This window comes from Pan troglodytes, chromosome 14, assembly GCF_028858775.2.
Source record: "Pan troglodytes isolate AG18354 chromosome 14, NHGRI_mPanTro3-v2.0_pri, whole genome shotgun sequence".
Lineage (NCBI taxonomy): Eukaryota > Metazoa > Chordata > Mammalia > Primates > Hominidae > Pan > Pan troglodytes.
Window position 1 is genome coordinate 103,938,576 of NC_072412.2, and position 17,861 is coordinate 103,956,436.

General features: G+C 44.6%; 1 protein-coding gene across 6 annotated transcripts in view; it reads left to right on the forward strand.

Annotated features, from left to right (window-relative positions):
- The window catches only part of FARP1 (FERM, ARH/RhoGEF and pleckstrin domain protein 1), a 311,995-nt gene that overhangs the window by 194,936 nt on the left and 99,198 nt on the right, over nucleotides 1–17,861 (forward strand). For all 6 annotated transcript variants that reach the window (XM_063792622.1, XM_016925462.4, XM_009427148.5 and 3 more), the window contains exon 3: nucleotides 9,300–9,404. In XM_063792622.1, coding sequence (XP_063648692.1) covers nucleotides 9,300–9,404 — 105 coding nt within the window. The remainder of the gene's footprint in view (nucleotides 1–9,299; nucleotides 9,405–17,861) is intronic.

A 17,861-nucleotide genomic window follows, 5' to 3' on the forward strand; every position in this document is an offset into this window, starting at 1 on the left:
GTGGCAGCAATAATAAAGAATGTGTATCATGTGCCAGGCCTTTTGCTAGGTACTTTATGGTCATGTTTCATTGAATTCTCACATTAGTCTTAAAAGGGAGATAATAATAGCATAAAATAGCATCTCTAGCCCTTTCATGACGCATGTGCTGTGGACTAAATTGTACTCCCCACCCTAATTAATTTATTGATGCCCTACCCACCATGTGGCTGTATTTGGAGTAAGGAAGTACACTAATTAAGGTAAAATGAGGTCATGAAGATGGAGCTCTGATCTGATAGAACTAGTGACCTTAGGAGAAGAGACACCAGAGAGCTCTCGCTTGCTGTCACTCAGCCATGTGAGGACACAAGGAGAAGGTGGCCATCTGCAAGCCAGGCAGGGAGCCCTCAGAGAACCAGATCAGCTCGTACCTTGAGTGTAGACTTCACACCCTCCAGAACTGTGAAAACATCAATTTCTATTGTTTAAGCCACCCAGTGCATAGTGTTTGGTTATGTCCACCTGAGCATACTAAGTCATCACGTTTCCATCTGTGTTTACCTAGCAAACTCCTACTCATCCTTCAGGACCCATTCAAATGGGCTACTTCTAAAAACACATTAGGTACTCCACTCTCAAAGAACACCTCCATCAGGGAGAATAGCCATTTGCTCTATTCTCTGACTTTCTACAGCTTTTTGCTAGTTCCTCTAACATGCCACTTACCATGTACTCCAATTTAGCTGGTTATTTTTGTACATCATTGACGGAATTAGTCCATTTTCACAATGCTGATAAAGACATACTTGAGACTGGGAAATTTATACAGGAAAGGGGCTTAATGGACCCACAGGTCCACATGGCTGGGGAGGCCTTACAATCATGGCAGAAGGCAAGGAGGAGCAAGTCATGTCTTACATGGATGGCAACAGGCAAAGAGAGAGCTTGTGCAGAAAAACTTTTCCTTATAAAACCATCAGATCTTGTGAGACTTACTATCACGAGAACAGCATGGGAAGTACCTGCTCCCATGATTGACTCACCTCCTACAGGGTTCCTCCCACAACACATGGGAATTTACAATTCAAGATGAGATTGAATCTACAGTTCAAGATGAGATTTGGGTGGGGACACAGCCAAACCGTATCACTGACCCAAAGAGAGATGCTCATCTTCTTGCTTTCCTTTCTGTCTGCTTAGCATAGTGACTGCACACTGCAACTTGCTCGATAAATACACCCCAGCCTCCTCAAGCCATCATAGTTATTAATACCTCTGCCCACCTGGTCAAAATCTGCCAAAGGGCTGTAGGAAAATCTGTGACATTGTGATGCCCTAAGATGAGATGGGTCAAGAGTTGGTGGGTTATAGGATTTTGAACAATATTCTGATAGGTATCAGTGGTAGGGAGAAGGGCACAAGGCCTTTGAGAGCAGCCATTCCCTTCTACTGAGTGAGAGCATGCCTTGGTTGTCATGGTTACGCTAATCCCAAAACAGCAAAAATGAAACACTTCCCGAAACGGCTCTCTGTAACCCCAGGAGGTGCAAACCTTGTAAACCTGGTCAAACATTATCGAGTTCTGTCTATGAGATGATTTCCACAAGGCAGTACTTTAGCTCTGTCAGGTAGGGAATTAATTGATTTAGATGATTTAATGTGGTAGGGAGAGAGAGAATATACTCCCAACCTACAGGAGGAATGGTGTCTTTATTCTTTTAGAAAAGAAAACAAAACATACTCCTGCTTAAAACTTTGTTATAGAAATAACCTGAAGACATAGAAATGTTTTTGTTGTTGTTGTTTTTGTTCATTTGTTTGTTTGTTTTGAGACAGGGCGTCTTACTCTGTCGCCCGGGCTGGAGTGCAGTTACGTGATCTTGGCTCTCTGCAACCTCTGCGGAGAGGTTGATTGAACCCGGGAGGGTTCAAGCAATTCTCCTGCTTCAGCCTCCCAAGTAGCTGGGACTACAGGCACGCGCCACCACGCCCAGATAATTTTTTTGTATTTTTAGTAGAGATGGGATTTTGCCATGTTGGCCAGACTGGTCTCGAACTCCTGACCTCAGGTGATTCACCCGCCTTGGCCTCCCAAAGTGCTGGGATTACAGGTGTGAGCCACTGTGCCCGGCCTAGAAATGTTTTAAAGTCACAATAAACTGGAGCAACTTTGAGTCATAATTTGTAATAGCTTGAAGCGCTGTGTGAACATGCATGCTATTTAGTATTCAGTGCGTACTTGCCAGGCTTTCCCCATGAATGTAAACCTCCTCCTAAGTTTAATTTTGTAGGCTCCAATGAAAAGCCAATTGGGGATGGAGAAGGCAACAGGGACACAGAGCATGCAGCCAGCCAACCGGTTTGTGCGCTAGATTAAAATTCAACTGCCTTTTAGAGCATCATTAAAAGTAGCCATTAAAAAAAAGGACAAAAATTTCATTACATAGTTTCACAAATTGCTGGTTTGTTATCCAAAATAGAACATTATAATGACTATTTGGCCTCTTATAAGGAGAACACTTCAGGAATATTACAATTGAGACTGATAGTGAACGGGGTGGTTTCTTAGAGCTGATGGGAGCCTTAGAGATCTACCCCCAGCCCCAGCACAAACCCTTGAGGACATCATAAACATTCATTTGGGCCAGGTGCACTGGCTGACACCTATAATCCTAGCACTTTGGGAGGCCGAGGCAGGATGATCACCTGAGCTCAGGAGTTTGAGACCAGCCTGGGCAACATAGCAAGACCTCGTCTCTACTAAAAATAAAAATAAAAACATTAGCCAGATGCGGTTTTGCGCTCCTGTAGTCCCAGGTTCTTGGGAGGCTGAGGTGGGAGGATCGCTTGAGCCCAGAGATTGAGGTTGCAGTGAGCTACAGTGGTGCCACTGCACTCCAGCCAAGGCGACAGCAATACACTGTCTCCAAAAAAATGTTTAAATAACAGAAATAATTACTTTTTTTGGAAAAACAACAAAACACTCATTTGTCATCAGATCCTTCTCATATTAAACCATTACTCACATATATGGGTTTTCAAATGATGCCTAGATAAGTGGGTTTTGCTTTCTTGTGTATAATAGTCTGTGTAGCCGTGTGTGTGTGTGTGTGTGTGTGTGTGTGTGTGTGTGTTTTGAAATAAGTTAACCTTTAAGAAAATACTTTCACTGATGAATTTTCCACAGGGCCTTTTTTCTTGAGTTCTGTCAGCTTAATCTGTGCTGTTTCCACCTTTTCCCCATTCAAACTTGACTTGTTTACAGGTTTGGTTTTTTAGCAATAAAAGGCTAGTGGATTTGTGGCTCTTGAATCTATCTCATCATTGGCTTTCAGTGCAAAGCCTGCCCCAAATGCATAATTTGCCATTATTTCCAAAGATGTTCAGTTTATTCCTTTTTTTGCCAGACATATAAAAGAGCTCTTTGTGTAAAGAAATATTAGCAATTATTTAGTGCATACACATGGATAGTCACCCATTCTCCTCATGTGATAAGGTCCTACCTCATAATATTTTTCGAAGATCTCATGTAAAGAAAATAGATTCTTTGTTTTCTTATTTTTAAAAGTAGTGTTAACAGATTGCATTGTGAATAACCGTTTTCAGTTGTTTATAGATGTGAGCCCCGTTCCTCAACTACTTTTTCTCCCGTCTGCATTTTTAAAATTGTGGTAAAACACCTGTAACAAAATTTACCGTTTTTACATGTGTAGTTCAGGGGCATTAAGTACATTCACTCAGGGGCACTGAGTACATTAAGTACGTCCACATCGTTGTGCGATTATCACCACCATCCATCTCTAGAACTCTTCTTACCTTGCAAAACTGAAGCTCTGATCCTGTTAATCACTAACTCCCCATTTCCCCTCCCCAAAGCCCCTGGCAACCCCCATTCTACTTTCTGTCTTTATGAATTTGCCTGCTCTAGGCACCTCATTGAAGTGGAATCGTCCAATATTTGTCCTTTGATGACTGGCTCATTTCACTTAGAACAGTGTCTAAGTTTCACTCATGATGTAGCATGTTCCTGAATCTCCTTTCTTTTGAAGGTTGCATCATCCTCCAGTGTGTGTAATCGCCCTCCTCATACTGTTTATCCATTCATTCAGCAGTGGACACCTGGGTTGCTTCTAGCTTTCGGCTATTGTGAATAATTCTTCTGTGAACGTGGATTTACAAAACTCTGCTTTCAGTTATTTTCGTTGTATACTCAGAAGTGGGATTGCTGTATCCTAGGATAAGACTATTTTTGTAATTTTGAGAAACTGCTGTACTGTTTTTCCGTGGTGGCTGCACCATTTTGCATTCTGGGATGTGACGTGGAACAGAATTACCTTCAGAGTGAAGTTCAAAAACTCACTGGGAATAAGTATGGAGAAATGATGCTGCAAGCTGATGAAATAAATTTACTATAGGAACAAAAGGAAGAATCATTTTCTTAATGAAATAGACGCTCTTTCTTTGCCTCTCTTCTCCGAGAAGCTTCCTCAGAAGCAGGCTTTAACCTGGTGTGCGTTGACACACTTAGAAAGTTCAGGACCCCTTTCTAAAAGAAAGGGAGAGGAAGTCCTTGACCATGAGGGTATCTTTATGTCTTGAAGCGCTTTAGGCTTAGCTGCCCGGTACACATTGGGGTGTTAATGCACAGTCCACGTAGCACATTTGTATTCGTCCATTCTCACAGTGCTATAAAGAACCACCTGAGATTGGGTAATTTATGTAGAAAAGAGGTTTACTTGACTCATAGTTCCACAGCCTCTTCAGGAAGCGTGGCTGGGAGGCCTCAGGAAACTTACAGTCACGGTAGAAGGTGAAGGAGAATAAGCACGTTTTACCATGGTGGAGCAGAAGAGAGAGTGAGCCCAAAGGGGGAGGTGCCACATACTTTTAAACCATCAGATCTCATGAGAACTCCTCATTATCAGGAGAACAGCAAGGGGGAAATCTGCCCCCATGATCCAGCTACCTCCCACCAGGCCCTTCCCCCAACATTGGGAGTTACAATTCAACATGAGATTTGGGTGGGGACACAGAGCCAAACATATCACCATTGTAGTGCCATTTACCCATGCCATTGTCATGTAGTGGGTGCATTTCAGCCCTTGTAAATTCCAGTGATGTTACATATGGAGTTTCCTTACAACTATAGATAGAGCCAGCATTCACAGGGGAATTTGTGTAATGCTTTATGGACATCTATTTTACAGATGAATTTTAGAAGCTATAAAGATACTATTGAAACTATAAGTTGACATCATCCTATAAAAATTTGGTGCCAAAGAAAAGTCATTTTCTGTAAACATTTTGTATAAAATAATAAATTTTAACAATTTTAAGGATCGACTTGTGATTTATTAGCTAGATCCTAAGTCTCTACTGCAAACCCATGACAATACAGCTAGTTAATCATTGTTTCACTTGTCTCTGACAGCCCTAAGGAGTGTGCAGTGCTGGGGCGGCAAGGCTGCAGGTTCTAGGACTCAACACACCCTCATATTGTATGCACTCCATACATTCACAGAAACCGCTGCTGACTCTGTGGAGTACCCAGTGTAGATGTTAACTCTCCCTCTCCCCTCTTCTAAAGCGCTCAGTTTAACACCATGTCCATAAAGACATCCATTGTATATTAGTTTTTTTTTTTTTTAACTTTTTGAGATTTCTAGTATTGAATTGTTAAGTCTCATTTCCCAGACTCTGTAAAATCTAGATGAAGTTATCAAATTCCCTTAGTTCCCAGAATTCTTTGGGAAACGTGAGTGCTTGCCAGCTGGTCAGATAATTGGTGGTTTATTTTCATCACAGATAGGAAATGTTAAGAGTTATGAGAAAGAAGGTTCTGAAACTGGAATGTGTTCTTCCTTTAAAAGAAAATCTTACAGTATGGGAATTCTTCCACAAGTTCTTATCCCTTGGTCCATTTTTATAATGTTCTTTTTTTCCAGGCTGGAGTGCAGTGGTGTGATCTCAGCTCACTGCAACCTCCGCCTCCCAGGTTCAAGCAATTTTCCTGCCTCAGCCTCCTGAGTAGCTGGGATTACAGGCGCCTGCCACCACACCCGGGTAATTTTTGTATTTGTAGTAGAGATGGGGTTTCACCATGTTGGCCAGGCTGGTCTCGGAACTCCTGACTTCAAATCATCCACCTGTCTTGGCCTCCCAAAGTGCTGGGATTACAAGCATGAGCCACCACGCCCGGCCTGTAATGTTCTTATTAATGTCTGCAGATTTTATTGGAGTGAGAGGTGGATCCCGAATAAGTTGCTGTGCATAAGTTAACCATGCAGCTCTTGGCAGCTGGTGTGGGGACTCAAACCCGGGATTAGGGACTGGAATGGAGCAGCTCATCGCTCCCTACATTAACCGACCTGGGAAATGCTTGTCTGACCCTGTGTGTCGGAAACAGGGCACATTGCTGTAGCAAAGTGGTGAAGATAAGATTGGTGACCAGTGTTCCATTCTGCTCTCCTGACCCATTTCCTCTGGTTAAGCATGCCTGGAGAAGAGGAGAGCTTGGCAGGGAAGAATGGGGGTTCCACGCAGTCACATGTGACTCCTGACATTCCTGCAGGTGATGTGACTCTGCCACTGTCAGGCATTTAAGATCTAGAGCCTGGAGAGTTTGGGATCATCTGTGCAGAATGTGTATCTTCTGGATTGCAGTGAGGGCGAATGTGGGGGTGTAAAGCGGCATCTGTTAAAAAAAAAAAGTACTTAATGTTGAGCATCAAGCAGCATCTTTCCTGGCTCCTCTGTTTCATGCTGGTACAGGCTCATGGACATGTCCATCCGTGTACTTGGCGGGCTTTGACTCCTGCTGTCACTCAGTCTCCTGGGTTACTAATTGGTTCCTAAAATGCTCTGTTCTCAGGGAAGAGGTGAGAAGTATAAAACAAGTAACTGTGGGCTGGGTGCAGTAGCTCACACCTGTAATCCCAGTACTTTGGGAGGCTGAGGCAGGCTGATTACGAGGTCAGGAGTTCGAGACCAGCGTGGTCAACATGGTGAAACCCCGTCTCTACTGAAAATACAAAAATTAGCTGGGCGTGGTGGCGGGCGCCTGTAATCCCAGCTACCTGGGAAGCTGAGGCAGGAGAATCACTTAAACCCAGAAGGCGGAGGTTGCTGTGAGCCAAGATCGTGCCACTGTACTCCAGCCTGGGTGAAAGAGGGAAACTCCGTTTCAAAAAAACAAAAACAAACAACAACAACAACAAAAATAAGTAACTGTGAATGGCAATGTCATGAAAGCATTTGTCTCCCAAGATTTGATCTATATGGTGGAATCGATCCATTTTACTATCAGTCACTGGGAATGCACATAGTGAAGAGAAATTGAGGCATATGATTCTAAGCTCTATAGGGTAGAACGTGGGTTCTTATATATAATATTCCCTTTCCCTATAGATCCAGTATATAGAAAATGCATGAATAGTATTGATTTCAGCAGACATTGATTGATTGCCAGGCGCTGTGCTAGGCAATAAGAATACAAAGATGACCAAGTGGCCTGATACTAACTGGGGACATAGACACATAGGTACTAAACCATCTATAATACAGTGGGATGGATAACTTTTATTGATTTGTTCATTCATTTCCACAAAATTGGTTGGTCTTTAGGCATTGTGGATACAGGGATGAACAAAATATGGCCTTTCCCTTCAATGTGGGTATAGTCTTGATGAGATACTGCACAGAGTGCTACAGGAATGTAGAGGAGGAAACCATCCATGTCATATTTGTGGACAAGGAGAGAGGCACAGGGACAGGGCTTTGACTGTCACAAAAAAGGCCTGGGGTCACGAGTTGAAAACTTAATGTCCACATAAAACCTGTCCAGAAATATTTATAACACCTGTATTCATAATTGTCAAAACTAGAAGCAACCAAAATGTCCTTCAGTAGGTGAATAAACTGTATTACATCCAGACAGTGGAATATTATTCCACAGTAAAAATAAACAAACTGGCTGGGTACGGTGGCTCGTACCTGTAGTCCCAGCACTTTGGGAGGCTGAGGCAGGTGGATCACCTGAAGTCAGGAGTTCGAGACCAGCCTGACCAACATGGTGAAACCCCATCTCTACTAAAAATACAAAAAAATTAGCGGGGCATGGTGGCAGGTGCCTGTAATCCCAGCTACTCGGGAGGCCGAGGTAGGAGAATCGCTTGAACCTGGGAGGCGGAGATTGCAGTGAGCTGAGATCGTGCCATTGCACTCCAGCCTGAGTGACAAAAGCAAGACTCTGTTTCAATAAATAAATAAGCTACCAAGTCATAAAAAGACATGGAAGGGGCAGGGCACGGTGGCTCATGCCTGTAATCCCAGCACTTTGGGAGGCTGAGGGAGGTGGATCACCTGAGGTTGGGAGTTTGAGACCAGGTTGACCAACATGGAGAAACCCCATCTCTACTAAAAATATAAAATTAGCTTGGCATGGTGGTACATGCCTGTAATCTCAGCTACTCCAGTGGCTGAGGCAGGAGAATCAGTTGAACCCGGGAGGTGGAGGTTGCAGTGAGCTGAGATCACACCATTGCACTCCAGCCTGGGCAACAAGAGCAAAACTCTGTCTCAAGAAAAAAAAAAAAGACACAGAAGGACCTTATATGCATATTACTGAATGAAAGAAGGCAGTCTGCAAAGGCTACGTACTGTATGAGTCCTGTATGAGTCCAGCTAGATGACATTCTGGGAAAGGCAAACTATAGAGACAGTAAGATCAGTGGTCGCCAGGGATTAGGAGGGAGGGAGGGAGGAATAGCCGGAACACAGAGGATTTTTAGGGTGAAATTCATATGAAGCAGTGAAACTATTCTGTATGATGCTGTAATGCAGACAGGTTACAACACATTTGTCATAGAACTTTACAGCACACGGAGTGAACCTTGTGTGAGCTATGGAGTGTGAGTGATGATGCTGTGTCAATATTGGCTCCACAACTGTAGCAAATCTCTACCACCAAGGTTAATAGCGGGACACTGTGTAGTGCGAAGAAGTTTTTGCTCAACTTTTTGTAAACCTAAAACTACTCTAAAAAACTAGTCGATTAATTGAATAAGGTGGGAGGAGTGATGCCTGGCGTTGGAGTGGGAAGAAAATGCTAAGAGATTTGCATCCAATTTCGGGAACAGCAGGTGCTGGGATACGGAGGTGTAGATGGGGCTGGTGTTCAGGGTGTCACGGAGGTGGGCGGTGGCAAGCTGTGAAGGACCTGCAGACTTAGGAATCCAGAGGTTTCCTGCAGCGAGGAGCTGTGGTTTGTTTTCATCCGTGCCTGCCTCAGGGATAACCCCTGTTGTTTCTGCTCACAGCAAAGAGCTCCTGGGAAGGTGCTGCTGGATGCAGTTTGCAACCACCTCAACCTCGTGGAAGGTGACTATTTTGGCCTCGAGTTTCCTGATCACAAAAAGATCACGGTAGGTGATGTCAACTTTAATGTTACTATTTTACTGTCTGTTCATCTTGGTGGGGGGCTGGGCAGGGGCGGTGAAATAATTGGTGCTTTTCTGTGGTCGTGCAGAAATAGAGGGAAAAACACCAGAAAACCCTCATTAATGTGTTTTATAATAAAAGTATTCGTGCATATGATTAGCAAGTTCAAAGAAGATACACAGTGATGACTGCCCTCCCACCTCTGCCCCCAGGAGCCGTGACCTTGTGAACACACACACGCTTGAGTATATTTCTGATAAATTCTGTGTAGATGCATATGCAAACATATATCTTTGAAATACACAAATGTGAGGAAATAGTACAGTGCCCACTTTCCCTCCCTGCTCAGGGGAAATCTTTCCTTTTCAGCACATGGAGTCCATTTCCTTCTTTTTCATGGCTGCATGCCATTCCAACAAAGGGGCATATCTCATTTACAACTTCCATTGTAAATGATGGAATATTTCGCTCTTTAGTTTTTTGCTATTATAGATGTTGCCCCAATGAACTGAGTACATTTGTGTTTGTGCTCATAGCTAACTGTTCAGTAGTTCAGATCCAATGGTGCAGATTTACCCAATCAATGGGTCCAATCATTTTAAGGTTGTTAAATATGTTAGATTGTTCTGGAAAAAGGTTGTATCAAATTGAATCCAAAATGTAGAGCATAGCTTCCTGGTATTTTTATCTCTTTGGGTTGATGGCGCTTGCTTAAGCCTATATCTGAATCTACCTTTTATTAGGCAACTTTTGGGGCTATAAGTTCATTGGCTATGTTTTTATTCTCTGATTCTGTGCATACTGAGTTCCTGGAACTTCTACTAGTCCCTGCATAGTAGATTGAGTAGTGAATGAGACACAGGGAATTTATTATCCAGGTGGGGAGCCCTGCAAATATAGGATGCCTGACAGGTGCTTCCCTGAGAGCAGTGGTGTTGGGCAGTGGGGGCAACAGACACCATTTGAGTTCAGGAGATCCTTCTGCAAACCTGCATCCCAGGAGACCAGTAGGAGTTGATCTAATAGAAAGAATGTACCAGAGAGATGAGGCACCCCATGTACAAAAACCAGAAAGCAAGTGGGTTATTCAGGAGCCTGCAGAGAAGGCCAGAGGTGAGAGGCATAGGAGAAGGGCAATGGTAAAGGCAGTGAAAGAAGGAAGTTTGGAAGCTCAGCAGGGAGCTGTATGGTGAAGGGCTTTCTACGCAATTGCAGTCAGGAGAAATAAGCCACGTATGCAATTTTAACTTTTCTAGCATTATGTTAAAAAGGTCAAACAACCAGGTGAAATTCATGTTAAAAATATATGTTATTTAACCTCCTATATCCAGAAACATTATCATTTGAACACACAGTCTAAATAATTGTGAGTGATATATTTTCATGCTGTCTGTTTTGTCTGTGAAGTCTTCAAATCTGGTGTGTATTTGACACCTCAGCACCTCTCGGTTTAGACTAGCCATGTTTCAAGTGCTCAGTCATCACATGTGGCCAAGGGCTATGTATCGGCCCTCACAGTTCTATACCCAAACTAATGTGTTTGAGAAGCTGTTAATGCATTTAAAAGAGAGTGTGATATGATCTAATTTCTGGTTTAGAAAGAGAACTGTAGGCAGATTGGAATAGGACCAGACTGGAGTCAAGAAAGCCATTAGGATCTAGCGATGAGTCTGGTTGGAGATGGTGCTGGCTAGAACTAAGGGAGAGTAGAGGGGCTGGCAGGAGCTGGATGGATTCCAGAGGTGGGGTTGGGGGCAGTAGGAGAGGATGTGATTGAATGAATACCCTTGTGGAGGAGAGGGCTTGGAGTGGCTCAGTTTTCCAGCTTTGCCATCTGGGTGGACAGTAGTGCCCATCCCTGGGGAAGACCATGCCCGGGGGTGAAGATGAGTCCCATTCCAGCTTGAGGAGGCAGGGGCATCCGTGGCATTCAGTGGAGACATCCAGCAGGCAGTGCCAGAAGGTGTATTTCCTGGAGCACGGGAAAGAGATCTGGGTGGAAATTTGGATTCAAGAATCTTGTAATTATTATGAATGTCTGTCGAAGCTCTGAAACGGGATGAGAACATTCATTGTGAAGAGAAGGTGGCCACAGGTGGGACGGCAGCATCTACGGGAAGAGCCATCAGAGGCAGTGCAGATCGAGCCTGGCTCTGAGCAGAGCAGGTGGTGAATGAACGGATCTGTCATGGGCCTAAAAATGAGAGCAAGTTGTGTTTTCTCAATTTATTCCCACCTCCAAACACTCTGTCGTTTTCTAGTTTGTACTTCAAATCCAAGATTCCCTGACTCCCAGCCCTTTTTACGGTGTGGCATATGACCACAGACCTGCCAAATCTCATTCTGCCTTCTCCTATTCAGCTAACAATTATTTTGTGCCTACACTGTGTCTGGCATCAGACTTCACATGAAAGGTGAGATATTCACTAGGCACACACAGCTTCTTAAGAGAGTCCAGGAAACAATTAGAGTGTAGCAAGTTATGTGGAATATTGTTTCATGCTCTTATTTCATGGTAAAATAATGATTCTCAAAACACCTGAAGATACCGTTATCTCATTATTTCTAACAACCCAGTTCTGTGCCTGCCTGAATTCCTTTAAGCTCCTGATGGCTTTCCTGACTCCAGTCTTGCCCAATTCCAGTCCTGCAGGAGCTGTTTGTCTAAACCAGAAATCGGCAGCAGTGTTTGGGCTTCACAGCTGAGGGCGCTAAGATTCTAAGAATTTCCCCATGTCTGAATCTACCATTTAGCTAATGGCACAGCTAAGATTCTGTGTTCTTCTGACTCCAAGTTCAGCGTCTCTTCTGTTAACCATAGGTGCTTCTCTTTTGCTAGAATTTGTAAGCCTATTGTTCTTTCTAGGTACCGGGCAGGGCTGACTTCTTTCAAGTTGTTACCAGGCTTGACTTTTACGATTTCACTCCATTCTTACACTATTGTTTAGGAATGTATTCAACTGCAAAATAAAACCCACCGTTGATGACTTAAATAAGTGTTTGTCACATGTCACACAAAAGCCGCCACATGAGTGCTTCCTATGTGCTGGAGTGTTCTAGTCCCTATGGGTACAGCAGCACGCATGACCCATGTTCTACAGCGGGGGTCACACCTTCTTTGTAAAGGGCCAGATAGTACTGTAGGCCTTATAGGCCATGCAGTCTCTGCTGCAACGATTTGAATCTCCCCTTATCATGCAAAAGCAGCCATAGATAATATGTGAATGAATACATGTGTTTGTTCCAGCAGAACTTCATATAACAGGAAGCCATAGTCGGCCAACACATGCTCTCGAGAGTGATAACTGCCAGGCACCGTGCTAGGTTCACATACAGTGTTTCATTTATTCCTGCAACGGTGCATTATAGCCCCTTTTTCTGACGAGGAAGTTAAGCCTTAAAGAGGTTAAGTTGTTCCCCCAAAGGCACACAGCAAAGAAATGGGATTGAAGCTCGGATCTGTAGAAGTGCCTGCCCTCAGTCATCATCTTGTTCTGACCATATCACTAAACTGACTTGACTGTCTGTTAATTACTGAATTCCAGCCTGAGCTAATTGCATATAATTTTTTTTTTTTTTTGAGACGGTGTCTTTCTCTGTCGCCCAGGCAGGAGTGCAGTGGTGCGAGCTTGGCTGACTGCAACCTCTGCCTTCTGGGTTCAAGCAATTCTCCTGCCTCGGCCTCCTGAGTAGCTGGGATTACAGGTGCCCACCATCACGCCCAGCTAATTTTTGTATTTTTAGTAGAGATGGGGTTTCACCATGTTGGCCAGACTGGTCTCGAACTCCTGACCTCAGGTGATCCACCCGCCTCAATTTTTAAAAGTTCTTTTGAGGCCGGGTGTGGTGGCTCATGCCTGTAATCCCAGTACTTTGGGAGGCTCAGGCAGGAGGATCACTTAAGGTCAGGAGTTTGATACCAGCCTGGCCAACATAGTGAAACCCCATCTCTACTAAAAATACAAAAACTAGCTGGGTGTGGTGGCGCACGCCTGTAGTCCCAGTGACTCAGGAAGCTGAGGCAGGAGAATTGTCTGGACCCAGGAGGCAGAGGTTGCAGTGAGCTGAGATCGTTCCACTGCACTCCAGTTTGGGTGACAGAGTGAGATTCCATCTCAAAAAAAAAGTTCTTTTGGTAGAATCGATCTGTGGTAATTGAGGGGAGGCCATAAATGACCGGAGGAGTTATAGGGATTGCTGCCAGGGTCTTGGCTGTGTTCTCTCTCTTGATCTGGATGCTGGTTCCGTGGATACAATCAGGTTGTAAAAATCCAGTGAGTTCTGCCTTACAACATGTGACATCGATAACTTCAATAATAGTTATAGATCCAAATGCAATGAAAGTTCCAAAATGCAATGAAAGCACACAATAGCAGAAATGATGACCAAAAGGTCATCAGACAGAGTCTATTTTGGAAGTGCCACAGGCCAGTCTTGCTTGTATGAACTGAGGAAGAGCATCTCACCTTGTGAGAATCGTAAGCACCAGCTGGATTTTCCCCTCTGCCCCAGACACAGTTGCTTGACAATGTCTCTTAGCATGCAGCCCAGTGTCTGGGACCCATTAAAGTGTTCCAAAAGCATTATTTATGGAAACTTGTTACCATCGTCATCTTCATAGTTATTATTTTTTAAATTGTGGTCAAAAACAAGTAACACGTTTGTAACCATTTGTAAGTGTGTAGTTCAGAAGTGTTAACTACATGTACTTTGTCGTAGAGGAGATCTCTAGAATTTTTTTATCTTGTGAAGTGGAAACTCTACACCCACTGAATAACTCCCTAGTTCCCCTTCCCCAGCCCCTGTTCTACTTTCTGTTACTGAGTCTATCTACTTTAGACACGTCATCAAGTAAGTGGAATCGTGTGGTCTTTGTCTTTTCGTGACTGGCTTATCTCACTCAGCATAATGTCCTCGAGGTTCATCTGTGCAGTGGCATACAACAAGATTTCCCTCCGTTTTAAGGCCAAATACCATTTCCATTGTGTGTATTCACCACATCTCCAGTATCCATTCCTCCATGGATGGACACTTACATTGCCGTCACCTCTTGGCCATTGTGAGCCATGCTGCAATGAACTTGGGTGTGCCATCCCTGTTATTTTTTAATATCACCATCGTGACTATCACCTCTGCCAGTCTTCATTTGGGAGACTGTGCACCCGTCTTCCAACCTGAGAAAAAGCATGGTTGGTTTCAAAATGCCCAATCATAGGGCTGTAACAACTGGGTTCACCCCATTTCTCTGTGTGTGATGCGTGGGAAACTAGTTTCCCCAAAGCACCTGGCATGTCAGGTTGTGAATCCTTGTCTCTAGGCAATAAGTTGTTGAATTTAGGCAGCTTGAATTTTTGCCCAGCCTTCTGTCTTTCTTCTCATCATTTCTGTCTTATAAATACCCAAGTCAGAGCCTTATTCATAGTAAGGATGTGAAGGAGTTTAAGGGGAAAATAAGGGTTTTTCATAGTCTAAGATGTGTTTCTCAAGATTGTAAATAAACTACTGATCATTATGAAATAATTATGTTCTACCCTTAATTAGACTTGTCCCAAGGCTTGTCAATTAAAAGAGTTGATTGCAGTGTTGACACGCAAGCTTGGCCTGCTCTTGCCCTTGGCTCTTGTCCTGCTCTTGCTCTTGTCCAGCACTGTCCCTAAAGGATCACTCCACAACAGAACAGTGTTTTAATCAGCTGTTTAAAAGTATAGATTGAGCTTTCCATGGCAGAAACACTACTGATCATGGGAATCAAGACCCCGTGCTTAATACGGCTGCTAATTGGTACATAGAGTCTGAAGGCTGGGAAAGGGCCAGAAAGCCATTAGATTGCCACGGGGGCGAATTCCGGGAGCTGGCCAGGGGACTCCCTCGAAACGGACTTCGCAGGATTCTTGCTAAAACTGGACATGGAAGCCTGAGGCTGAGGCCTCATGGAGAAGAGGAGCCTGGCTGAAGTTCAGGCCTGGTGAGAGGCTTTGTTACACTCAACTCTGTCTTCACAGAGCAGAAGCATCCGTAGACGATGTGAAATGAATGGACGTGGCTGTGTTCCAATACAGCTTTATGGGCACAGAGATTTGGCTTTCATATAGTTTTCACATATCACGAAATGTGATTCTTTTGATTTTTTTTTAACCACTGAAAAATGTAAAAGCCAATCTCTGCTTCGGACCTGTGCCAGAACAGGGAGTAGCCTGGCCGGATTTGGCCCATGTGCCGTAGTTTTCCAATCTCTGTGGTAGGTATTCTATCACCCAAATTTTACAGTGAGCAAATCCAGAGAAGTAACGTGCCCAATCCTTAACAATGAAATGTGTAACCAGGATCCACACAGAGCCTCTCTTAGCCAAAGCTCATGTTCTGTATGTCGCATGTGGCTGCCTGTCCTTGGATCTCCCGTCGGAAAGAGCTGCACAAACCGTAACAGCAGAGATAGTTGTATACGGAAAATTTATCTCATTGGCCTATTGAGGCTAGCTGGAAAAGCTCTGCATTGTGGCTTGTATATCTGTTTAAACATTCGCTTTGTCATTTAGCTGCTAGGTTGATTCTTAACTTCCTCGATTTTGCACTTCATCTGAGAAATGAGAGGAATAAATGACCATTTTACAAGGTTATTATGAGGGCTAATCAGATACTTTACAATGATGAGCCCAGCAGGTCTCATGGCACATAGTAGGCACTCAGATATCTGTTGTATTTCATTTTTGCAATCTAACTCAGAAACCAGTGAAGCCAGCCCACCACTGTTTTATTAAAATGACATTGCGGCTGGGTGGGTGGCTCATGCCTGTAATCCCAGCACTTTGGGAGGCCGAGGCAGGCAGATCACTTGAGGTCAGGAGATTGACACCAGCCTGGCCAACATGGTGAAACCCCATCTCTACTAAAAATACAAAAATTAGCCGGTTTGGTGGCACGCGTCTATATTCGCAGTTACTTGAGAGGCTGTGGCAGGAGAATCACTTGAACCCAGGAGGCGGAGGATGCAGTGAGCCGAGATCGCACCACTGCACTCAAGCTTGGCGACAGAGCAAGACTCCATCTCAGGAAAAAAAAAAAAAAAAAGACAATGCTCACTGGCCTGATAAAAACAATTCTGGTTTCTTATAAATAAATACTGGCGAAGCTCCAGGAAGAAGATTGGCACCTTGTCATTCATTTTCTGTCCTCCATGCTAGGAGAAAAGCTTTGTCAATAGTGGGACTGCTTTTGAGGGGCAGGAGGTCATGGAAACTGCAGTTCCCGGGGATGACAGGCATCCCTTGCTGGAGGTTTCTAGACCCCGCTGGAGTCAGACACACCTCCTTCCTCTGTGCTTAGCCGCAGCGTCTGCCCTCGCTTCTTCCTAGGGGTCTGAGGACCTCTGAGGCGAGGAGGAGCTTTTTGAGGAACGTGGGAGGTGTAAAGGATGAAGAATGTCACAGGATCGAGGACAGCCTGCAGCTGTGGGAAGCCAGCAGAGGTGAGGTTGTACAGCGGCTCGGTCACCTCGCGGGGCAGCACCATCTGATGGTGACTGTGTTGACAGGCAGGTCCCCGGGGGGAGGCAAAGCTCCCCTCAAGCAGAGTCTGGGAGGACAGGCCCCTTGGAAAATACAGCTGTGGGAGATGCTCCAGCTCTCAAGTGGGAAGGAGAATAACTGATTTTGGGGCTTTTAGTGTTTTGTTTGTTTAATTAATAGATTTAATATTTGTATTGCAGTTTTAAGTTGACAACAAAATTGAGCCAGAAGTACAGAGGTTCCTATATACTGCTCCCGCTCTGTCCGTACTTACAGTGTCCCCCGTTACTGACACTGTGCCTTCGTGTGGCATGTGTGTCCTCGCTGATGGGCCAGGGTCAATCCATTATCATTCATTCACTGCGGTCCAAACTTGACATTAGGCTTCACTCTTGCTGTTGAACATTCTGTGGGTTTTGACACATGTATCTGGACTTGCATCTACCACAACAGTATTACACAGAGTTGTGTTACCGCCCTGATCCTTCCCTGTGCTCCTCCAGTTCATCCCTCTCTCCTCGTGAGCCCCTGGCAACCCCTGATCTTTTCCCTCTGTACTTTTTAATTTTCTGTACTCTCTGACACCTGAGGCCTTGTTGACTGGGGAGCTACTTCCCCTCCCCGGGCTAGCCAATTCTTAGAGATGGCAAATGGCTCCCTGTGAGTGTACCTTTATTTGCCAATTAACCAATCCAGAGGCCTATCCAGCCACCTCCTTCCTGCTGGTTCTGACACTCCAGGAGGCAACAGTCACCTCCAGGGCCAGGTACCCACAATCAGAGCCAGCCACAACCCAGAGCCCACGGAAATGATGCAGATGAGCCAGTGCTAAACCTGCTTACCCTGCCCAGCCTCGCCTCCCCTGCCCAGCCTCGCCTCCCCTGCCCAGCCTCGCCTCCCCTGCCCAGCCTCGCCTCCCCTGCCCAGCCTCGCCTC